We start from the raw sequence: 24,626 nt of genomic DNA on the forward strand, positions 1-24,626 counted from the left end.
GAAGATATAGTTGTACCTAATAACTGATACTTTTAGGGTTCTGGTCATCTGTCAATATAGAACAAAAGTTAAAATTACAACACTTCCCTAGTTCCTCTCTGGGTACTTTTAAAACTTGAGGTGAGCTTTGTGACATCTGACACACGTGTCATTGGGAGAGATAAGGTATTTCTGGCAGCTTGTGGTAATACTCCCCAGGTAGTTAGAATTGGTCCTTGGGTGCTTCGTGTGCCAAACCTGCTCTACACTTCACATGGATGCTGTCATCACTTCCTTCCACTGCGGTCCAATCAGGACCAGATTGTTCCTGGGTGAGATGTAAATCCCAGTTTCTTGCTTTATTGCACCATCTACTGGCAGCCTTGTGGAACGGCTTGCTTGTCACCTGTGCAACAGTTGTTTGAGCTGTTTTTCAAATGATGACTTCCAGTGCTTAAAAGGGGAAAGCGCTGTGCACACCGGCACAGGTCTATTATCCTGGAATTTGGGGGACAGAGGCAGGAGGATTATTGCAGGTTCGAGGCCAACCTGGCCTTCATAGTGAGGTCAAAGTCAACAAAGTTACAGAGGGAGACCCTATCTCGAAAAAAGGAAAGAAATCTGTTATGAGACTATTCTGTTCTTCAAACTGCTCTTTGCCCCGTGGGTCTTGGCATTTCTCATTAACCTTCTAAGAGTGGGTGAGAGTGGCTTTTTTTCTTTCTTTCTCTACATACATCACACCAGTTTAGTTTTGCTCCCTTGGTCCTCCTTCAGCTTCAGCATCCAGAATGCTGGTATAACTGGCATGCTCTGCCATACCCAAAATATTCCAACACTTTTAAAAAGAAAATTCCTTTCTCCTTTACCAGATTTACTGAATCTGGAATGTGTGGACATCTTTGATTTTTAGACATTCCTCCAATGACTCTTTTCACTCGGGCTAGTATGGGAAACCCTGGAGTCTAGCCTGTCCCCTTCCCTCAATAGGAGACTATAGGCCTGGGAAACCATCACCCCACCCACCTCCCAGCCCTTGGCAATATACTCTTTCAATAATAAATGTAAGATGGCAATCTGCTTTGTAAATGGAACATTTAAGCAAACCTGAGAGAAACCCATACATCAACAGGTTGAATATTCCTATTCTGAAAACCCCAAGTCTGAAGTGCTCCAAAATTCAAAAACCGATGACACTGATGGGGTGCCACTGTGGGGAACCCCACAGTAGACCTCTCAGGATGGCCCCAGAGTACAGGTGCACTAAAAACCTGGCATAAGATCACCGCTAGGCTGTGTCTAACGTAAGCTTGAAACATGAATTTCATGGTTTGAATTTGTTCCTATCTCCAAGATAACCTTATTATATATGCACATATTTTGTTAGTAAAAATTATCCAAAATCCCAAACAGATGCCAAGCATACTAGAGAAGAGACGTCCTTGCCCCTTCTTGATTTAGGTAACTCAACACAACTCAGGAGCCATCTTGATTCTCAGGTTGGAGATTCCTGCTATAGCTAGCTTGCCATTACAGAAAGGTCAGTCTTACAGATTCAACGCAATGCCCATCAAAATACCAGCAAAATTCTTCAAAGACCTCGAAAGAATGCTACTCAACTTCATATGGAAGGAAAAAAAAAACCAGGTTAGGCAGAACAATCCTGTACAATAAAAGAACACTGGAGGCATCACAGTCCCTGACTTCAAACTCTACTACAGAGCTACAGCACTGAAAATAGGCTGGTATTGACATAAGAACAGACAGGACAACCAATGGAACCAAATAGAAGACCCGGATATCAATCCACACATCTTCAAACACCTGATTTTTGACAAAGAAGCAAAAAAAATATCAAATGGGAAAAAGCATATTTAATAAGTGGTTCTGGCATAACTGGATATCAACATGTAGAAAAATGAAAATAGACCCATATCTATCACCACGCACAAAACTCAAGTCCAAATGGATCAAAGACCTCAACATAAAGCCAGCCACACTGAACCTTATAGAAGAGAAAGTGGGAAGTACACTTGAACGCATTGGCACAGGGAACCACTTCCTAAATATAACCCCAGCAGCACAGACACTGAGAGAAACAACAAATGGGACCTCCTGAAACTGAAAAGCTTCTGTAAAGCAAAGGACACAGTCAACAAGACAAAATGACAGCCTACAGAATGGGAAAAGATCTTCACTAACCTCACATCAGACAGAGGTCTAATCTCCAAAATATACAAAGAACTCAAGAAATTGGTCATAAAAAAGAACACATAATTTAATAAAAAAAAATGGGAGTATAGACCTAAACAGAGAATGCTCAACAGAGGAATCTAAAATGGCTGAAAAAGGAAATGTTCAACATCCTTAGTCATCAGAGAAATGCAAATCAAAATAACTCTGAGATTCCATCTTACACCTGTAAGAATGGCCAAGATCAAAACCACTGATGACAACTTGTGCTGGAGAGGTTGTGGGGGAAAAGGGAACACTTCTGCATTGCTGGTGGGAATGCAAGCTGGTACAACCCCTTTGGATGTCAGTGTGGTGATTTCTTAGAAAATTAGGAAACGACCTTCCTCAAGACCCAGTAATACCACTTTGGGGTATATATCTAAAGGATGCTCAATCATGCCACAAGGACATGTGCTCAACTATGTTCATAGCAGTTTTGTTTGTCATAGCCAGAACCTGGAAACAACCTAAATGCTCCTCGACTGAAGAATGGATAAGGAAAATGTGGTACATTTACACAATGGAGTACTACACAGCAGAAAAAAATAACGACATATTGAATTTTTCGAGAAAATGGATGGAGCTAGAAAACATCATTTTGAGTAATGGAACCCAGACACAGAAAGACAATCATCACATGTGCTCACTCATGGGTGGTTTTTAAACATAAAGCAAAGAAAACCACAATACAACAGTCCCAGAGAACTTAGACAACAATGCAGACACTAAGAGATTTACATGGATCTAATCTACATGGGAAGTAGAAAGTAGAAAAAAACAAGGTCTCCTGAGTAAATTGGGAGCATGGGGACCTTGGGGGAGGGATGAAGGGGGAGGGGAAAGGGAGGAGAGTAGAGAAAAATGTACAGCTCAATAAATATCAATAAAAAATTTTTTAAAAAGAAAGGTCAGTCTTTATTGTATATCCCAAATCATGTTGCTTGAACAGCCGGCTGGAGGAGCCCTGATCTATTTTATATTGTCCCCACTGGTTTTTACTGGGGTAGGTGTTGACTACAGAAAGAAACAGGCAAGTAACAAGAGCTCCTAGCTGAGGTTGGACCCAGAACAGCTCCTTATGAATCACGTGCAACTGTTTAGAAGAGAGGATCCACCTGACCGTGCCAACTCAATTGCATCTGTAGAAGGTGGGGACGCTTAACCTGGCCTGTGTAATACTGCAGCAAGTGATGAACTTGCCTCATCTTAGCTGGCACACACTCGGCACCTACTCCTCTGAGAATTTGGAAAATTAAACTATTGACTTATCCTTTAGGCTTTAATTCAAATCATACATTTCTAAGAAGGCTTGTGTTTTTTCCTTTTCTCTTTCTTTTTTTTCTTTTTTCCTTTTCCTTTTTTCCTTTTCTTTCTTTCTTTCTTTCTTTCTTTCTTTCTTTCTTTCTTTCTTTCTTTTTTTTTTGTTTGTTTTCGTAGACAAGATTTCTCTGTGTAGCTTTGGAGCCTGTCCTGAAACTTGCTCTGTAGCCCAGGCTGGCCTCGAACTCAGAAATCAGAGATCTGCCTGTTTCTGCCTCCTGAGTGCTGGGATTAATGGCGCGCACCACCACTGCTCAGCATGACTTGTGATTTTTAAGGCCCAGCTGAAAATGGGCAGACCAACTCTTTCTTAACAAGACACCTGAAGGCCACCTGGGTACAATCTCACCCATTGAGCAAGGATTCTCACCTGGAGCAAGGACCAGAGGGTGGGGGCTTGGGCGCGGTTTCGAGGCCCCGCCCCATGCAAAACCGCCACCTGTGTGGCAGCCAATCAGGGCGCAGCACGTGTCTGCCTCGCCCGTTAACCCAGAAGGCTCAGGTCGCAGCTCCCCGAGACTTGTGCCGAGGGGCGGAGGAATCTGGCAGTTGGGGCTGTTGGCAGGTGCTGCCGCGGGTGCTGCAGCAGCGGGTGCAGCGGCCAGTGCGTGGTGGTGGCAGCCAGGCGCCCGCGAGAAGCCTGCGGCGTGAGGGCCTCAGGGACGGCGGACCTAGGCGTGCCAAGCACCGGAGAGGGAGAGGACCGGACGCTGCCGGACTACAACTATCAGGGTCTGGAACTAAGCTGTGGTCGCCTCTGCCTTGGCCTCGACAGACCAAGCCTGATTCCCACTAGTTCCTGGGCTTGGTCCCTACCTCACACTATGTCGGGCCTTATCTGTACCTCTTTTTCTGCCTGGACCTTGTCTTCTCTTCTCACTGTTCCGAGGCCTTATTTCCTCTCCCAGTGCCGAAGCCTGGCCTGTATCCTTCCTCCTCCCTGCCCTTACTGTTCCTTGTTCGTGGATCTCCTCCGTAAGTCTTGTGTCTGCGTCTGAGCCTGGCCCCAACCTCTTTGTGACCAACCACATGATAGCATTTCTGCCTGTAACCCTACCTGCTGCAGTTCCCAGCCCTCTCTATCTGTATCTATAACTGGTTTACCCACCTGCCTACCTGTCCTTCTGCGTTGGAACTCCAGTAGTTACCCCTGCCCGTGTTAACCACATCCAGAGATGTGGTAACTTACATGGCCGGCTCTGAGTTCCCTGGGTGCCTTTGAGATCAAATCTTTTCTTACCCAAATATCCAACTCCTTATGGGGTTCAGATCTGGGGGTGAGGGGTAAAGGGATCAATTCAAGGGAAGGTGATGCCTCCGGGAGCTGGCAGTATGGGGATGAGAGCCAGAGAACCACAAAATCGTGAGTAGGTGGTTTAGCATCGAGAGCGGGGATGTGTTGAATTGAGTAGCCCTGTGGTTTGAGGACCCAGACCTCTAGGCAGAAATTTGAGGGCCCCAAATTGGTGCAGGGGGTAGAGAGGAAGCAAGGAGGTCTTTGGGATGGAAGAAAATTGGCACCTTGAATCATTGCCAGCCTTTGTGGGTCCTCTGGTGGTGTGGTGGGATGCCAGGAGGAACAGTGTGCAGCCTCCCTCTCTTTCTCTGGCTGCAAGCTATCCCGCATACCACGAAGTTAGCATCTTTGCCTTCTTAAGCGTGGAGATGCAATCGCGTTTGATCTTGCTAGCTAGAGCTAGTTTTGTCTCTAAGCTAGTGGCAGAGCTGCATTGCTGGGGGTCTGGAAGCTGTGGTTTAAGCTCTTCTCACTTCTAGGCCTCTGACATTTCCTGTAGGAGTGACCACACCAGCAATCCAGACTGGGACAGTTGTGGGATTGGAAGGAGACTGAGCTGAAAACCTGAGCTGACTGGGTGAGTCCAGGGCAGAGTTCTTACGGGAATAGCCTCTGGGTGTGGGAGCCCTGCAGCACTGGCTCCCACTGGGGTCTGGGGCAATGGAGGGGGAGACTTGGCTCGTTATCACCAGCATGTGGCAGTAGGTACTGCCTGTCAGAGGCAGCTCTGAGAACATCCCCTGTAGGTGGCTGCTGTTGCGCCCCTTGCTGGTGCACCTTGGGATCCTTCAAATGTCACGCCAGGCAGTTGTTGCCAGCTTGCCAAGCACTGGGCCCAGTGTAAAGGAACAAACTGATGAGATCCAGGGTGGAGTTGGAGTGGGGCACATGTGCCAGGGAGAGGCCGCTGTGGTGGGAAAAGGAGGAAAGAGAGTCACTGGCCTGGCCCTTAAAGGATGAGCTAGATTTCTTCCCGTTCACAGAGCGGGAAACACCTCAGCTGAGGCATTGTGACATCCCCGAGTCATGAGGTTGGCAGGAAGGGAATTGTATTTGCTAGACTCTTCCTCCTCCTATTGAGAAAAACGCATGACCTAGTAATTGACACAATCATGTTGTAGGTGTCTGTGCTTAGCATGACGCTTGACACTAGGTATAGCATGTTGCACATGTATGCTATGCCTTGAGAAAAGCTGGCCCATCTGGGCTTGCTTAAGGTTCGGGCCCTGGAGTCCAGATGACCCCCACCTTCATCTTCTTTCCTGTGGTGGGTGATGAGCTGCTCACAGCAGAAAGACGGGGAGACAGGAGCAGTTCAGAGAGAGACAGCTCTGTGCTTCCTCCTCACAGACCGCGGCTAGACACGCATGTATGAGACAGGAACCAGAGAGACTAGAGGTGGGGTGGCTTGGTTTGGGTATGTTCCTTTCAAGACGTGGGTAGAACTGAGGAAGTGTTTGGAGGGCACCATGGGTGTGAGGAAGGGCCCTCTGAGGAATCACCTGCTAACATGCCGCTGCGAAGGCGTCTCTTCATTGTGGGTCATACTCGGTGTATGTGACACATGCATGTACCCACCTGTGAAAGAAGGAACCCATCCATCCCAACAGTGTAATCCTCCCTAAGCCTTATCATTTTTAGTATTATGTATTATGTATCATTATGATTTATATGTCCGTGTAAGGTGCCTGCCTACCTCTGTGCATGTATGTGTACCACGTGTGTGTGCCTGGTGCCTATGGAAACCAGAAGAGGCCATCAGATCCCCTGGAACTGGTGGTTGTGGGCCATACTGGTAACCGTGTTGGTAACCAAGCCCATATCCACTGCAAGAATGGAAAAGGTTCTTAGCTGCTGAGCCACTTCTAGCCCCCTTGAAAAGAAAGGGTTTTATTACAGTACGTTTCTATTTGAGCCCTGCCACCTAGCACAGAGGGCAGTCCCCAGTCAGTGTCTGGTTTCCCTAAGAAAGCTGTGTTGGGATGAGAGGCTCGCAGGCACGATGCAAGTCCTCAATAGGAAGGATTCAAAAACATTTTAATTTGGGGCTTATTTTAGTACCCTTAAAATACTGGTGACAGATTGGTTGAATATGCATGGGTCCATTGAGTGCTAGCCACAGTTCTTTCTTTCCTCTCTGACAGAAAATGACGGGCCGAGCCCGAGCCCGGGCCCGTGGCAGGGCCCGCGGTCAGGAGACAGTGCAGCATGTCGGGGCTGCCGCGGTGAGTGCCCCATCCTTTTCAGCTCACCAGTGTCTTGACACCCAGCCAGTGGGGCCTGTGGCAGGGAATTAAAAGATTTGTCCTAGGACTCAGTGGTAGAACTTGCCCAACATGCAGGAAGCTCTGGGGTCCACCTGCAACAGGTGTTACCTGGGGGCTGGGAGGATCTGAGACCTAGTGTGATGTAAGGAATTCAATCCTTTTGGTGACTTTCGCTTCAAATATGCCACCCTTTTGTTTTGTTTGTTTGTGGGTTTTTTGTTTCATTTGGCTTGGTTTAGTGTGGGTTTTGGTTTTTTGAGGCAGGGTTTCTCTTTAACAGCCCTAGCTGTCCTGGAACTAGCTCTGTAGACCAGGCTGGCCTTGAACTCACCTGTCTTTGCCTCCCAAGTGCTGGGATTAAAGGTGTGCATCACCACTGCCCAGCTCAGATCCCTTTTTAATGATCACATGGTTAACGACTAAGTTTCTGAATGCTAGGACCAGTTTAGGACTAGTTAGTTCTCTGGTGCCCACACTGCGGCATAAGGGGATTCAGCTGTGTTTGTGCGTGAGCAGAGCCAGCAGCCTGGGTACATCCCACCAAGAACTCAGCAGACACCCACAGAGGGGGACTTGGTCGGCCGAGGACGACAGAGAGGAATGGTAGTTGGAGCCACATCCAAGTCACAAGGTAAGCCTGCACAGGGAGGGGCTGCCTTGTGCAGGGTGCTGGGTGCTTCTGCAAGGGCCCAGCACCACACTGCAGCATAATGGCATGTGTGCCAGCCCATGTAGGCCAGGGCCATCTCAGCAACACGTAAGCTTCAGATATGTGGCCTCAGTTTGCCTGCTCTGTGTCCACTAGCCAGTTTTAGAATGTTGTCTTGGCATCTGTAGTGATTCCCTCACAGCCTTCCTGTGGGTTTGACTTAGTGTGTCTTCACTTGTGTAGGGCTGGGCAGAGAATCAGCACAGCCAACTGCCAGCTCTCAGGCACTTTGCCAAAGTGTGCCTGGCTGCCAGGAGTGTGGGAAGGCTTGTCTTTGAGGGACATTGCTCCACACATATGTCTTTCTCCTCTGGAGGGGGGAGACTGGTTTCTGGCAAGTTCACTAGTAGGTGCTGCTGTAAGAACCATAACCAGGACCCTGAAGGCCACCACCAGATCCCAAAGCCAGGCTTGTCCTGCTGCCCAGGCATGCTGTTGTTCTCAAGTGCCCAGCTGTATACACATGATCCTATTTTCAGAAGAAGCAAAGATGATGGGTTAGTGCTGCTCTGTGTGCAGTGTGACCCAGTCCAGTCCAGGAGTGTACATGCCCCTGCTGCTGGTTGTAAGCAGAGCCAAGAAGCCAGGAGGCCATATGTCACATTCGTGACATAGTCTCACCCAGTTTATAGAGTTAGGACCCTAACCCCTGGCTCCCTGCAGCCATGATTACAGCATGCAGGCTACAGAGTACACAAAGGCCATGAGACTTAGAAAATGAAAACCTTATTTCCCAATCAAGAAATCCATCCCTTGGCTCCTGGCATCATCATAGCCCAGGCTCCTGGCCTGTTAGAGTGGCCAGAGCCAGGGTAGGTGGCTCTGCAGAGGATGAGGTCACGTGATTAGACAAGAGTGGGCTGCATCTGCCCCCTTGAGCCACTGCAGGAAAGCTGCTGTCCTCCCACCCACTCGCTCTGATCTCTGCATTGCTTTCCCCTCTCTCCTCAAGAACTGCAGATCTCAGCTGGGTTTCAGGAGCTGTCATTGGCAGAGCGAGGAGGGCGTCGCCGAGACTTCCATGACCTTGGTGTGAACACCAGACAGAACCTTGACCACGTCAAAGAGTCAAAGACAGGTGGGCTCCCAGAAACACCTCTTTAGGGGGCACTTTTTCTGGCACTGCTGCAGCGTTTCTCTGGCTCAGGGAAAAGAAGAGCGCTCTGCTCAGCAGCTGCAGCCTTTCCAGCCCCTCCCCCGTGTCTGTTGTTTTTGTGTGGGTGTATGGTCTCCCCCAAGCAACTGAGCCCTAGTCCCCAGGGCCAGCTGTCTTGAAGGCAAGAGCTGACCACTGTTCTGGGCTGTGCTGGGTCTGAAGGAAAGCTCTCATAGAGCATAACCGTGCCAGGGCCTGACTGTGTGTGACGGCCCTCAGGCTCCTCAGGTATCATCGTGAAGCTAAGCACCAACCACTTCCGGCTGACCTCGCGCCCACAGTGGGCCCTGTACCAGTACCACATCGACTATAACCCCCTGATGGAGGCCCGCAGGCTGCGCTCGGCACTGCTTTTCCAGCACGAAGACCTTATTGGAAGGTGTCATGCTTTCGATGGGACAATATTGTTTTTACCTAAGAGACTACAGCACAAGGTTATTTCAAATGTCTCTACTGGCAGGGGATGGGGGTGGAGTGTCCACCCTAAAGCCAAGTTCAGAAAGGGGTCTCCTGGTCGGGGAGATAGGGCTCTTGGAGGCCCCATTCAGACAGAAGGGCTGTGGAGAGTTATATGGGGGCTCTCAGTTACTCAGCTGACTTCTTAGTCTCAGGTCACATGTCTGTGCTCAGGGGGACTGGTCTTAGTGCAGGGGCCCCAGGAACCTGGACATCTTTTCTACACAGAGGTAAGACCTGGGTTCCTACCTCTGGCTTTAGGTCACGGAAGTGTTCAGTCAGACTCGGAATGGGGAGCACGTGAGGATCACCATTACCCTGACCAATGAGCTGCCGCCCACCTCACCCACCTGCCTACAGTTCTACAACATCATCTTCAGAAGGTGCATGCCATGGCAGGGCGTGTGCACTGTGGTTTTGGGGGGGCAGTCTGTGTGGTCATTTGAAAATGTGGTTTCTGACAGGAAAATTAATTTGCTGCCTCCAGGATTCTACCCCTTCCCCAGTGGTGCTGACACTATGCCTTTGAAATACTGTTTTGAGCTGCACCCCGGCTGCCCCTTCCCCAGGATGGGTGGGTGGGTGGGTGGCTGCTGGGGCAAGTGGCAACCACATGAGGAGCAATTAGCTAGGACATATTCTAGGCACTGGGGAGATGGCCATGCAAGCATGATATTCAACTGTGATCAAATGCCCAGCACCCACAAAAAGCCAGCCATGGGCATTTGCTGGGGGTAGGGCAAGACAGGAGAGTCACAGGGCCTGCTGGCTACTAGCCTAGCTGCAGGTTTACTGTAAGACCCTGTCTCAAGGGAGTGAGGTGTGAAGCGTGACAGAATAGGATACAAGGATTCCTGATGGCCTCTTCGTTTGAGCATGGGCAGACACATACCTCACACATGTAAAACACACACACACACACACACACACACACACACACGTTCTACAGAAGACCCCTCCCTGACTCACACATGTAAAACACACACACACACACACACACACACGTTCTACAGAAGACCCCTCCCTGAAAGGAGCCATCTAAATGAGGCAGTCATTGGATTCATGGCTTATTCGATTCATAGATGGTTCAGTGATGGAAGGATAGATAGCTCACTGTAGGGATACTTGGCCTGAGGGGATGCATTTGCTTGGTGTATTTTTCTTCCAGGGAAAGCTACCAGGGAGCACTGGGCAGTCGTTCACTTCTACTTTTGCAGCTAGTGGGTTATTCTGGTATATCATGATAAAATGGAATCGACACAATTCAAATGTCTTGAAATATTTTTTTCCAACCTTTAGACATTTTAAGAATGTGAACTCCTAGGCAGTGTAGAATTGACTGGCTTGGCTCTGGGCGGCAACTTGCCAGCCCTGCTGACTGGATGCAGCTCCAGGTAGTCCCTAGGATTTGCCATGCTAACTGTTCTGACTTTTAATTCGTAGGCTCTTGAAAATCATGAATTTGCAACAAATTGGACGGAATTATTACAATCCAAGTGACCCGATTGATATTCCAAATCACAGGTTTGTAGAAAACTCCACCATCCCTTGGGCTGCACAGACCTTGCAGTGTTCTGTAAACTAGAAACCACCTGTTGTTGGTGCTCAAGAGTTAAGGGAGCATGTAACCTAGCTTGAGCGATACCCAGTCACGCCAGATGACTTGAGCTACAAAGGAATCCCATGGTAGCCAGCAGCACAGACCTTTTGCACTGCGTCAGTCCTCAGCACCAGCAGCTAGGGGTGCTGAGACATGGTGGCTCAGGAGGCCAGATGGCCCAAAGTAAGGATAGGTTTAATCGGCTCAGTGTGTACTTAGCAAATGCTGGTGAAGCCATGGGAAAGGCAGGGCTCTGTCTAGAGTCTTGTACTAGGAAGTGAGCTGGCGCAGCACATTCTGCTTCCAACACGGAGTGGCGCATGGGGCTGCACCTGACCCACCTTGTGTTGCAGGTTGGTGATCTGGCCTGGCTTCACTACTTCCATCCTTCAGTATGAGAACAACATCATGCTCTGCACAGACGTCAGCCACAAGGTCCTCCGCAGTGAGACCGTTCTGGACTTCATGTTCAACCTGTACCAGCAAACAGAGGAGCACAAGTTCCAGGAACAAGTGTCGAAGGAGCTTATAGGCCTAATTGTCCTCACCAAGTACGACTTCATCTCAAGAGCCCAGGGCTAGAGAGCAGTGGGGCTGAGGGAGACAGGCAGAGGTGAATAAAAGGGAGCCAGATATGTCAGATGTGTGGTATTGTTGCCTTTCCTGTGGTCAGGTACAAAGGACAGGTGCCTTCTGCTCTTCACCCTTTTCCATTCCCTTGTTCCCAGCCGTTATTCAGTTCCTTCCCCTGCCCTCCCACCCCATCACACATCTCCACATGAGTTGGAGCCTCGTGTCCCGAATTCCACAGGTACAACAACAAGACCTACAGGGTGGATGACATTGACTGGGATCAGAATCCAAAGAGCACCTTCAAGAAGGCAGATGGCTCGGAGGTCAGCTTCCTGGAGTACTACAGGAAGGTAGGTTTGTCCCTTGGGTGGTGTGCAGGAGCACACAGGCCCTCTCTGTCTTGCCTACATCACCAAGAAATTCTCCACATACCAGACGCATGCTGCCCTAGTGGCTCTATCCAGCAGAATAGTTGCATTTGACACTGTATCATGGGGACAGACAGGTACTGCCAATGGTGACAAGCAGTTTGCCCTGATCCCTAGCTCTGTAGCTTCGCCTGGTCCTGTTGACCAGGGCTGCTGCAGCTGGGTCCAGCTCTTGGAGAGGTTTCAGTAAGGCACAGCTTTCTGCTGGCAGATGGTAGGAGGCCAAAGGTCATCCGGCACCTGTGGACTTCAGCTCTACCTACCCGGATCCTGTGGCCAGGACTCTAGTAAAATGGGGAGAAGGAGACCCCACCTTCCTGTCACACTAGCCATGCATGTTCAGTGATGTATGAAGACCATGTCTGAGGGAACATTAACCTTTTAACTCTGATGGTTGGTTCATTGAGGCACAGAGACATGGATCAGGTTCATTGCTGGCATGGCTGGCTGGTGACATCTTGCCCTAAGGTGGGCATTAAGACTAGACTGTTACAACTTGACTTATTGACGTGATGATACTCTTTTATGCTCAGTGGAAATTTTTTAAATCCAAATTAAAAATAAGGATGGTTGCAGAATAAGCAGCTTCTGGGACTATAGATGACAGGAAAGACCTTCACACCCTAGGGTTGGGAGCACCATGACAGTAAGCTGAAAAGTCTGTTCTGTGTCGCCATTGGTCAGGTCTCCAAAGCTAAGTCCTGGCGATTTGGCGACATAGAGCTCATCCACCTGGGAGAGCTAGGTCAGACCTATCCTGCTCCTGCACCTCGGTGGCTGGAAAGAACAACTGCCCCTGGAGCACACACACCCTTCAGGACGGTTGGCCGTGTGTCTAGCCCAGCTTGGTACCTGGCTTCCATTGCCAGTTAGGCATCTACCACACCCACGGTGTGCCGCACACCCTGGTTTGTGTGTAGCATGCCTTCCTTTCCTCCTGAGCAGCAGTACAACCAGGAAATCACAGACTTGAAGCAGCCAGTGCTGGTGAGCCAGCCCAAGCGGAGGAGAGGTCCCGGAGGCACACTGCCGGGCCCAGCCATGCTCATCCCGGAGCTCTGCTACCTCACAGGTGCATAGTGCTACCCTCTTCTCTTCACTCATCCCTGCCCACCCCTGTTGGGGGATATGCAGCCTTGCTGACTGGCTTTCGCTGGCACTGCTCTGGGTGCAGGTCTGACTGATAAAATGCGCAACGATTTCAACGTGATGAAGGACCTGGCGGTGCACACGCGACTGACCCCTGAGCAGCGGCAGCGGGAGGTGGGCCGCCTCATCGACTACATCCACAAGTAGGCCGGCTCAGCTCTCCAGCTTCTGTTTTGGGCTTCCCTATAGGTCTGAGAGGGGTCTGGAAGGCAGGAAGTTTAGCCTCCTGTGTTTGGAGGACTGTGGAGGGCTGTCCTGAGTTCTTGATACCAGTTCTTCTCAGGGAACCAAGAAGTGAAACTTGATATGCTGATGTGTCCTTTCCAGTCCTGTCAGGAGAAGGCCGTGGAGGGGATGAATGAAGCAAATCTTAGGCACACATTTCCCTGCTTGTGTAGACTGTGGGTCACTCACTGGGGTGGCGTCTGAGCACTGGGACTCTTCAGGAGGTGGAGAGAAGCTTATTCATGTGTTCTAGGCCCAGAGTGGCCTTGAATTGTGCTGCAAGCCACAGTGGCACCCTGTCCACCCGAACGTGGGTCACCAGCCTGGCTGCTGCCTGGTCAACAGTGCTGAGTACCATTTGTTCAACTCACAGGGATGACAATGTGCAGAGGGAGCTTCGTGACTGGGGCCTGAGCTTCGACTCAAACCTGCTGTCCTTCTCAGGAAGAATCTTACAGTCTGAGAAGATCCACCAGGGTGGGAAGACGGTAAGGCTGGTGAGGTAATTTCCAGACTGTGTCTCACAGGTGAAGGGACAGCCCACCATGCACCAGGCCGCTCCTCTCCATCCCCTGGTCCTGTTCTCTGCCAACTCTGGAAAACTACCAGCGTCACCTGACAGGGTCATTGTGTAAGAGGCAGCTTGTGACTCTAGCGCATGTAGAACCAAAGCCCAATCCTCGTGGCAAGGGAAGATCTGCTAAAGAGAAACTGAAGAGCTAAGAGGTGGTAGTGCATGCCCTTAATCCCAGCACTCAGCAGGCAGAGGGCAGATGGATCTCTGAGTTCAAGGCCAGCCTGGTCTACAGAACAGGTTCCGGAACAGTCAGGGCTATATAAAGAAACCATTGCAGGGGGTAGGTATGCAACATAATTTAGGTGCCGAAGGTCCTGCCGAGGAGCCCCATTAGATTGGCTTTGTCTCTGTGTGGGCCATGAGTCTCTCAGGAGTTGATCTAAATATTAGAGTGCTTTTTGTTTCATCTTCAGGAAAAGGAAAAATAGGATTTCTCAAATAGTTTTAAATGAAATCGAACACTGCAAATACCTGCTCTTTTCAACTGTTGGCCAGCAATCGCCTGCCATAGGCAGGGCTGGAAGATTAGAGTCCAGCCAGGTGAAGGGAAACTCTGGGTTTTTGCCATGATGGGGACCACAAGTGGCTCTTCCCTGAACTTTCTTTTGGCACAGGATACCACTGTCAAGGGCTAAGCTCTTTCCAGCCCCTGACAGGATCTCACTGTGTAGACCAGGCTGACTTCTACCACCTGCCCCTCTCCCCTGAGTGTTGGAATGAAAAACATGAAGCCACCACCCACAGTCTGAGCCTTAATTTTTACATATTTTTCATGAAGAAAATGGCACTTGTTTCAATAATGAGAGGAAGGATGGAGAGTTTGTCCTGGGCCCTCAGGAGGGTGTGGTGTAGAAAAAGTCCTCCAGGTACATCTGGTGTCTTCTCTCCACTGGGAACTTTTGATCTGTCACTTTGATTCAAACTTAAGTGTGGTAGTCTGTGGTTCTACGTGCATGATAAGATTGAGCAAGACCAGTGGCTTCATCACAGCTGACAGTAGCATCTCTGTCCTTTATTCTAGTTTGATTACAACCCACAGTTTGCCGACTGGTCCAAAGAGACAAGAGGCGCACCGCTGATCAGCGTGAAGCCATTGGATAACTGGCTGCTGATCTATACCCGCAGGAATTATGAAGCGGCCAACTCACTGATACAGAACCTGTTCAAAGTGACTCCAGCCATGGGCATCCAGATGAAAAAGGCAATCATGTGAGTGTCTGAGGCCATCTACTCTCTGGTCTGCATTGTGATTGGCAGTTATCAGAAGGGTGTGCATGCTCCAGAGTGATGCACTGGTGAGCTCATGACAGCTCTAAGATCTGCCGTGGCTCCATGGAACCCAGAGGGATTGGATGGGAGAAAAGAGCAGATAGGATGTTCTTGGGGTAGGTTCTTTCTTATTTCTTTTCTTTTTCTTTTTTTTTTTTTGTTTTTGTTTTTGTTTTTCAAGACAGGGTTTCTCTGTAGCTTTGGAGCCTGTCCTGGAGCTAGCTCTTATAGACCAGGCTGGCCTCGAACTCACAGAGATCCGCTTGCCTCTGCCTCCCGAGTGCTGGGATTAAAGGCTTGCGCCAACACCGCCCAGCCTCGGGGTAGTTTCTTAAGCCAGGATGGTGGTACAGCTTGTTAGCCATGCCCTTCACTAAGTGGGGCGCCTGTATCTCTGCTTTGTACCATTTGAGATTGGTGCAGGGATGCTGTGTTAAGGTCTGAGGGTTGTGTACTGCCCATCTTTATGTTGTCGATACTAGGATTGAGGTGGATGACAGAACAGAAGCTTACCTGAGAGCCTTGCAGCAGAAGGTGACATCAGACACTCAGATAGTGAGTAGCTGCTGGGTGCAGACGGTGCTGCAGCCTGAGGTGGGCAGGGGGGTCTTGAGGGACAGAAGACTGGGGTTTTTAGCTCAGTAAGGCTGGCGCCTGTGTGGGTATGTGCCTTGCACAAGATGAGGAGAAGCCAAGGAGAGGAAGGCCACGTTCTGCCTTGATTCTCTGGTTCTAGACACTGTGGAGGTCATAGGGTGAGGTCAGCAGCCAGACTCTCCTAAGCTGGCATACCCTGACATTAGTGAATGCCATCTTCCCACCATGTGAGGTTTGGCACCAGGAGAGGCACGGTGATAAGGTAGCCTGATGACAGTAGGTCCCATGTGTGCTGTGGGAGGCATGTCCAGGGAGAACACGAGCCTGAGGAGAGTATCACCCATTCTCGCACTCCCCACCTCTGGCTTGGTCACAGTGTTAAGCTGGCTCTTGGAAGTGTAGATAGCCACCTGGGCCACTTGTTCAGTCATGCTGTCTGTGGCATCACTGTGCTGGGCCCACAATCCCATCACCTGGTGCTCCTGCTCATACCAGGCACACATCTACATTTGTGTGTTTCCTGGAAAGGCTTTGGACTCTGTGTGAAGACCGGTCCACCTTGGTCTGTGATCATGCTGCCACTCATGGGGCTGCCACTCGATTGGGCCTTCCCCAACAAAGTGGGGGAAGGCCACCAAGCATCGCAGCAATGTGGAGTCAGGGCTCAGGCGGCAACCGGCCTAGTATGACCTCATTACTGCCCTCTGTCCAGGAAGCCCTGGCCTTCTGTGTGGCAGGAAACCACAGCAGGCTAAAGGTGGGAGACTGTCTGCAAGGGAACCATACTGGGCAGTTCATTCCACCCACCTCCCCAGCCCCCACATCCTCAGCCATGTGAAGGAGGGGCTTCTGCATACGTGGATTTAGAAATTAGCCAGTTAATTGTTAACTCTCCAAGTTTTCCATGAACATGGCCCACATTTTGATGTATTTTGCTGATCTCTGCCACCTCAAATCCTGAGGCCACTGCTGCAGACCTCATTAGCCTGTAAAATCATTGGCCTCCAAGAATGGAGCAAAGTCCCAAAGGAGCAGATTCTGCAAAGCCACTCACTGTTTAGGCTTAAAGCTGTGATGGCGGTGGCCGAAGCCAGCGGTGTGAAACTCCACAGCCCCATCACCTTTGTGGCTCAGGGGGAGCCTCTGTGCTGCACGCGGTGAACAAACAGGATGGACCTCCAGTGAACGGAACACGGTCCTCTGTGGCTGTGGTAAAGGGAAGTCCATGAGTGGAGCTGCGCCATGCTGGCTCACAGCTGGCTGCTGATGGGAGCGTGTCTAGATGAGCTAGTCAGACTTTCCTCAGGGACTTCTCGTGGGGAAAGATTGACTGCAGCTCATGTCTCAGTTTCTGCTAGGATCGCTTGGCTCCATGATCTCTGGTGAAGCAGGGCATCCCAGCAGGGAGGATGTGGAGACTTAGACCTGCTCACCCTATGGTGGTCCCGGAGCAGAGAGGAAAGGGAACATCCTTCAGTGGTGACCCGACCTGCTTTCACCCAGCCTCAGCTCTTGTGCTCGCCACCATTTCCCACTGCCACCAAGGCATGGCTCACTAGGCAGACCAACAAGCTCAGAGCCCTCCATGTCCGACCGTGTGCCCAGAGCCTACCTCTGAACACTAGTGCACAGAGTCCAAGTCTTCAACAAGCCAAGCAGCCTTGAAAAACCAGCTGGAAGCTTCGTTCTGGCTCATGCAGAAGCATTGACGAGCACAGGAGTGACCCGTACCCTTGGTGTGTTCCCTGTAGTTTAAGAGGCCACACCACCACGAGGAGCAGGAGGCGGCTGCCCATGTGGCTAGAGACGTGAACAGTGGCCTGCCGTGCTTCATCCACTATTCCTTTCTTTCATTCCTCCTCAGAGGCCACAGGCAGATAGCTGCCATTTTACCTAGAGTAATGGAGACAGCAGGTGGAGCCTAATTTGTTGGGGACCAGAGAGAATTGAAAAACAAGAGTCTGGGTACACGTTGGGTGCTAGAATTGTGAGTCACAAGCTAGATTTGGTTTTAGGAACTCGAATGTGGACCCTCAGAGTTTGGGCTGGGGGAACACTGATCAAGGACTCCTTCATTCTTCCTTCCTGGGAAAGTTTACATTCTGACCAGATTCCCAAGCAAAAGCCATGGTTCTTGGGGAGCTGTGAGTTAAGGCCCAAAGAGCTGCATGTCTGTCCACCTCGGAGGCAAAGCCGTGCTTGCCTTCCTGTTTACCCAGAACCACTCATGGTGATAGTGTGCCATGCCCGGGAACCAGGTTGCAATGACTTTTACTGCCCAGGATTATTATGTGCAGCGCCTCTCATGTGAGTGCTTGTCACTCAGAATAAACCAGCAGCATTAAAACGTTACTCCTGCCCCACTGATTAGCCACATGGCAGAGCTGACTGGTGGCGTGAGTGACAAGTGTCCTTTGCATCACAGGGCTTCGGTCTGCCCCCTTGCTCTTGGCCTTCCACACCCTGGTTCTCTATAATGAGGTGCTTGGTTTGTTTTCAGGTTGTCTGTCTGTTGTCAAGTAATCGGAAGGACAAATATGATGCCATCAAAAAGTACCTGTGTACAGACTGCCCTACCCCAAGTCAGTGTGTGGTGGCCCGGACCCTGGGCAAGCAGCAAACAGTTATGGCCATTGCCACCAAGATTGCCCTGCAAATGAACTGCAAGATGGGGGGTGAACTCTGGCGGGTGGACATGCCTGTGAGTCTGCTGTCATGGAGATGGGGCGGCTAGCGGGGTGGACACACCTGTGAATCTGTTGTCATGGAGACGGGGCGGCTAGTGGGTTGACATGCCTGTGAGTCTGCTGTCATGGAGATGGGGCGGCTAGCTGGTGGACATGCCTGTGAGTCTGCTGTCATGGAGACAGGGTGGTGGTGAACTCTGGCGGGTGGACATGCCTGTGAGTCTGCTTCCATCAGAGACGGGGTGGTTATGTGGACATCTAGGGGAAGGAGCCAGCCTTACTCACAGCTGCCAAAACCCTGCCACAGCTAAATGACACTGTTTTCACTAAAGCTGAAGCTGGCGATGATTGTGGGTATCGACTGTTACCATGACACCACAGCTGGGCGGAGGTCCATCGCAGGATTCGTTGCCAGCATCAATGAAGGGATGACCCGGTGAGCCAGGGAGCAGCAGTGGTATCATGAGGCATGGGACTGGCCCTCATTGTCCCTGTCCTGCCACACTCAGAACATCCCCATTCTGCTTTCTACTGTGTACTTTAGGGCACATTAAATGGCCAACTCTGAAAGTGCCTTGGTTTGGTAGCTGTTCTTGGCCCCTGAAATGCGTCTCGTGCTTTCAGTGTAACAGTCCAGTTCACCCAGTCCTCTGCTTTTTCAATATTAGATTTCAGTGGTTGTGGAATGAGGGAATAGCCCATAGCAGCAGAGCCTGGAGCCTGACCACTTGTTACATATAGATGTTAGTGGCTGTGGCCTTGGTCTTGGGGAGCAGAAGGGAAGCATGGAAGACATGATCTGTCAGGAACAGGGCAGGCAGTATTTGTTCTAGTGGGTGGGTGCTCCCAGGTGACCCCTCTGGTCTCTCAATTGTCCCCTGCCAAGTAAAGAGAGTTAGAATTTGGGAAACTGCCATGGGTGACTTGAGAACGGTCTCTTGTTCTGCTTAGTTGAGGCCTCCTGGGGATAAGGGAAGGGTAGCAGGAATCTTCCTCAGAAGATTTGTAGGAAGGCCAGAGCAGCTGAGCCTGGCAGACCCACGCCCTCACCACCCTGCTTTTTTCTGAACAGCTGGTTCTCCCGCTGCGTCTTTCAGGACCGTGGCCAGGAATTGGTGGATGGGCTCAAGGTGTGCTTGCAAGGTGGGTCTGTGTACCCTTGTAATCTGCTGGGGGCCTTGGACTCTTCCCGAAAGTGGCTGGGAACTGGGAGAAATAGGTATGTGTCTGTGAACTCAAAACTTCCCCCACTTTTTGCAGCTGCTCTGAGGGCTTGGAGTGGCTGCAATGAATATATGCCTAGCCGTGTCATTGTGTACCGAGATGGCGTAGGGGATGGACAGCTGAAGACCCTGGTCAATTATGAGGTCCCACAGTTCCTGGACTGTCTCAAGTCAGTTGGGAGAGGTTACAAGTGAGTCCATGGGGTTGGAAATGGCTGCCCACTCTGAAATAAGTGTCACTCGGTGGCAAGGAGCGCGCATGGGCTTGCTAGGAATCGGGCTGAAGGCAAGGACAGGAGATGGAGGCTGAGCAGGCAGCCTGAGCTTCCTGTTACCTGAAACAGTTATAGGTTGTAGGTTAGCGCTGCTCAGGGGTAGGGCACTTTTCTGTGGTTCTTCCTCAGCAGTCCCTGCCAGCACACCACCCTGAGCTTCCTGATCTAAGCTCAGTCTAGGCAAGCACATGGACCCAGGACCCAGCTGTGTTCTGTGTTGCACTCAGAGCTGGAAGCAGCTGGCAGGTCTTGCAACAGCAAAACTTTAGAGGCAGCTGGTGACATTTCTGGCAGGGCCCTGCTTCTCATTGCTGCCACATTGTGAAGGAGAAGCCCCCAGTGTGGGCTTCATGCTCAAGGCCTTAGGAGCTTATAATCACTGGAGAACAACCAGTTTACTGGGTAGTATGTTCTTAGAGCCCCACTCTCCCTGAGAATGGGGTCAGCCATGTCTGAGCTTGGGAGGAACTGTTGTCATCTGAATCAGGACTGCCAGTCATGTTAGATGGCAGCCTCATTCTGAGGTCCGATTCCCTGACTTCCATGTGGATTGTGTATGAACAAATGACTGTCCCGAGGAATTTAAGAGGTGGCAGGGTGAGGCGGTGAGTCTTCTGGAAGACTACTCATTGCCCTCAGGGAGAAGAACTGTCTAGAGGCCGCATGTTCTGGCTGTGCATTGAATGATTCCCTGAGTGTGAGCAGTGTAGAGGGAGCTGGTGGTAAGGTGTACATGCCTTTGAACCAGCTCTTCCAGATGGGTCTCAGAGTAGAGAATGCCCATTGTAGTACTGACACCAAATACTTCGGAAGGAAGCCTGCTGAAGGCAGTGTTGTGGTTTGACAGACGTAGTAGATTTGCTAGTCTATGCCCACACCTGAGTAGCCTGTCCTGGGACCCACAAGAGACATATTGTCCACCTCCAGGTCATTCCTGGACTTCGGTCTGTCCCAGAGGAAGGTGCTGACCCTCCTCCAGTGAGATGATGTGTCAAGGGCATAGGGGCTCTTTCCTGAAGGACACGTGAACATGTGACTTCTTACCTAGACAGGCCACCAACTCAGCATGGCCATGTTCTTCTTTGTCCTCAGCCCAAGACTGACTGTGATTGTGGTGAAGAAGCGTGTCAATGCCAGGTTTTTTGCTCAGTCTGGGGGAAGACTCCAGAACCCTCTACCGGGGACAGTCATCGATGTGGAGGTCACTAGGCCAGAGTGGTGAGTTCTCGGGCCTCATGACTATCAATGTTAACTTGTTTTCCAGTTCCTGAATGACACCGTGTTTCTTAAATGTCCCAATTCTTCAGCTAAGCTGATCTGACATACTTCCTAAAGCCCAGGTTTCTCAATGCTGAGACCCCGGAAGCAATACCCTCTGGCGGCTCCATGATAGTTGTGTGTGGCACTTCAGACTCTAGGAACAGCTTCTGCGGGCAGCATCTATATTTTGACATATATAACCCAACCATAAGTTGTTTCTACCAGACCTTTAGCTCTGTGATGTTTCACGCAGTCCTCCAGGGCTCAAGGTGATGAGATGGTCTATTGTCAGCAGATCTGTAGCCTACAGTTGACTTCAAAGTTCCAAAGTAAGAAAGCAAGAGGAAGCTAGGCCAGTTACAGCATGCAGGTTTAACCATATAGGTAGACAGATGTACATCTCTGGTGACCTCCTCATCAGCTCTCTTCTGGTTGTGATGGTTGTCTGAGGAAGTAAACTTTGTCCCTAGGGACAGAAGTTTACCATCTAGTCTGACACCCTTTGTTCTAGAGAGTGAAGCTATAGAGGGCGTCCAGCATTGCAGGCGAGAGCTGGGAACCTCCATAATGCCCCCATGTTCCCTGACTCGGGTGGGTGAGCTGCTGCTAACAGCAAAGCATCATGGATCTTAAAACCTAAACTGGGTACTTAACTCTCCCGGGTTAAGCACATGCTCCAAAATCTGAACTCTGAATCATTTGTGGACCCTGCATCTCAGAGACGGAAATGGCTACAAATTTTTTGGTGCTGTCTTCTCAGCTATGTGATTGAGTAGGGGTTTTATTTTAAAATATACTATTTTGGGTTTTTCTTTTGCTCCGAGGTTGCCTATGGGATTGGCTCTGGAAGAAAGTTGCTGTCATTCCAGGAGCAAAGTGGGGCAAACAGATAAGGCCAATACCTAGGAAGGGCCAGTCTGAGGCCTCTCTCACACTTCCCAGAACCTGGGACTATCACCGAGTATTCAGGGCGCTAGACAAGAAGAGGGTTGGTAGCCCATGAGCTCAGGGACAACACCCACGTGAGTTTAGAGTAGAAGACATGTGTTCTCACCAGATGCTGCTTAAGTCCTGTGGGAGCCACTCAGGCCCTTGGAGCCGATGGCAGGAGAACCTTTGGAGATGGCAGTCTGGATGCTACACACCGAGCTCTCCCTTTCTTGGTCAGAGCTTGTCTCTTCCTGGCGGGCACATCATTGAACATCTCTGATTCATTCTATCCCAAATAGACTCTAGTGTAGACCACTTCTGATTTCCAGGTTGTCTAATTAGGTAACATCAGGATCACAGGGTCAGTTTCCTTTGCTGATAAGGTCAGATCACAGGAGCCTCCTGACTGACACTCTGCCAGGGAACAGAACTTGGATGGATGCCAAGTCTTCTAGTGTGCTATTTAGCTTGGCCTTAGCTTGGGTCCTCTAGTAGCTGTGTACAGTTGCTCTACCTCTGGCTCTTGCACGTTTGTTCTTAGTCCTTAGTGATTAAAGTTGTTACGTTGCTGTTACTAATATGGAAGCAGTAGGAGGAAACTGGCTCCACCCTACTCTGGTGCCACTGTGTGTGAGTCCCCGTCCCCCCCCAACACACACACAGATTGCATGGACACAAGGCCCAGGAGTGTGGCCAGCATGCTCTGTGGCATTGGCATGGTGACACGTATGGAAAGAGTCTTGTCTTCTGTGCGTGCTGCCACCCACAGTGGCTCATGAAGAGTTTGTCCTGTCCTGGGCACCACAGACACACTGGGGCTGGAGAAAAAATGAGGTTGTTTAGAAGACAAGATTTTTCCTTATGTAAAAGCATGTGTCCTTGCCTTGCCTGGCTCTTCCTGCCTTTCCAGGTATGACTTTTTCATCGTGAGCCAGGCAGTGAGGAGTGGGAGTGTGTCCCCAACACACTACAATGTCATCTATGACAGCAGTGGCCTGAAGCCCGACCACATCCAGCGACTGACCTACAAGCTCTGCCATGTGTACTACAATTGGCCTGTGAGTGCATTACTGTTCGGGGGCCCCATTCAGGGCCACCTGTCCTGCTGGTGGTAAAGGATCCTGGGAGTCCCACCCAGCTCAACCCAGTGACTGGCCCTCTTTTCCCCCACAGGGAGTCATCCGAGTTCCTGCACCCTGCCAGTATGCACATAAGCTGGCCTTCCTTGTGGGCCAGAGCATCCACAGAGAACCGAACCTGTCCCTGTCCAACCGCCTCTACTACCTCTGACCAACAGCGAGGGCCTGTGTGCTGGCTTCCTTCCAGCACTCTGCCAGTCCTTCCCTTTCTACTTTTCACATGACTGTTGTTCTAGTGGGGTGTTGGGGTGGGGGTTGGGGAGCCACAGTTTGGTTTTTAGGGTTGGTATGTGGTGGCTATAGATTTAGGTTATAGGTTTGATGTTTGCTTTGTTTCTCATAGTATGTTGTGACAACTTGCTTGGCAGAGCTGTAGCAAGGCCCTTGGTACCACAGATAGACTTTCCTAAAGCAGCCGTGTCGGCAGGTTCTCAGAGGTGCTCCTGGGAGCACCTCTTACTGTACACTGCTCTAACTTTGTTTTATGCATGTTTGAGTTTAAAGGGGGGAAAGACATAAGGCAAGAATGTCTGCAGCATCGTAGGCAGGCACTAAGATAAAGACTGGGGTGCCTTTCGGTATTTCTTTTAAGAGTTAGGCCATACAGAATGAAAAAAATTGTTGAAAAGATCTCACATTTTCTCCATGGAAGTGTTTTCTGACTGATGGGGCTGGCCGTAAAGAAGAGTGGATGCTGTTATTTGTTTTGTTTTGCAATTTTCTTATCAAGTAAAACTAGTGACCATCGCTTTACTTAACAGGGTAGTTTTTAGTTTTTGAAAGCCTGTATTTTATTTCTGTTTTTAAACTACTCGAGACCACTTAGGGATAAAATTTCACCCCTTAACGTAAATGTGTTGGGTGTGGTGGCATATGCCTGTGATTTCAGCACTCGGGAGGTGAAGCTGGGATAACCCAAAATTCACAGTCAGCCTAGGCTACATAGTGAGACCTTGTCTTAAAAAAAAAAAAATAGAAAATAGAGTAGTAGAGTTCATGGGTGCCAGTGTCTGTGGGAGCCTTTGGGAGTGAGCGCTGCCTCTGCCCTGGGGTCTGGAGGGCTGCGACTCGTGGGGCAGTATAGGTCCCACATCCTTTGTCTGACTCCCTTGCAAAGAGGAGGCTTGGAGTTTGTATGTTATGAGAGCAGCTTGCAGTGTGGCTACGGGGGATGAGTTGTACTCATCGGTGATGTGTCCCTGGCGCAGCTCAATAAAGTTCCCGTCTCACTTTACTGCCCTGTGCTGAGGGTTTCTCTTGATTGGTATGCAGTAA

At 50.2% G+C, this 24,626-nt stretch overlaps 1 protein-coding gene across 1 annotated transcript; it reads left to right on the forward strand.

Annotated features, from left to right (window-relative positions):
- Nucleotides 1–6,978: 6,978 nt before the first annotated feature.
- Piwil1 (piwi like RNA-mediated gene silencing 1) lies at nt 6,979–23,502 on the forward strand. Its single transcript, XM_038346163.1, has 20 exons — nt 6,979–7,056; nt 7,615–7,729; nt 8,760–8,885; nt 9,183–9,397; nt 9,681–9,802; nt 10,863–10,943; nt 11,373–11,570; nt 11,831–11,942; nt 12,966–13,092; nt 13,195–13,312; nt 13,768–13,882; nt 14,993–15,180; nt 15,723–15,795; nt 18,338–18,538; nt 18,857–18,960; nt 19,597–19,667; nt 19,785–19,938; nt 21,115–21,240; nt 23,123–23,270; nt 23,386–23,502. Exons 1-20 carry the CDS (start codon nt 6,979–6,981, stop codon nt 23,500–23,502), a joined length of 2,589 nt encoding a protein of 862 aa, XP_038202091.1.
- The last annotated feature ends 1,124 nt before the right edge of the window (nt 23,503–24,626 follow it).

This window comes from Arvicola amphibius, chromosome 10, assembly GCF_903992535.2.
Source record: "Arvicola amphibius chromosome 10, mArvAmp1.2, whole genome shotgun sequence".
In the NCBI taxonomy this organism is placed as follows: domain Eukaryota; kingdom Metazoa; phylum Chordata; class Mammalia; order Rodentia; family Cricetidae; genus Arvicola; species Arvicola amphibius.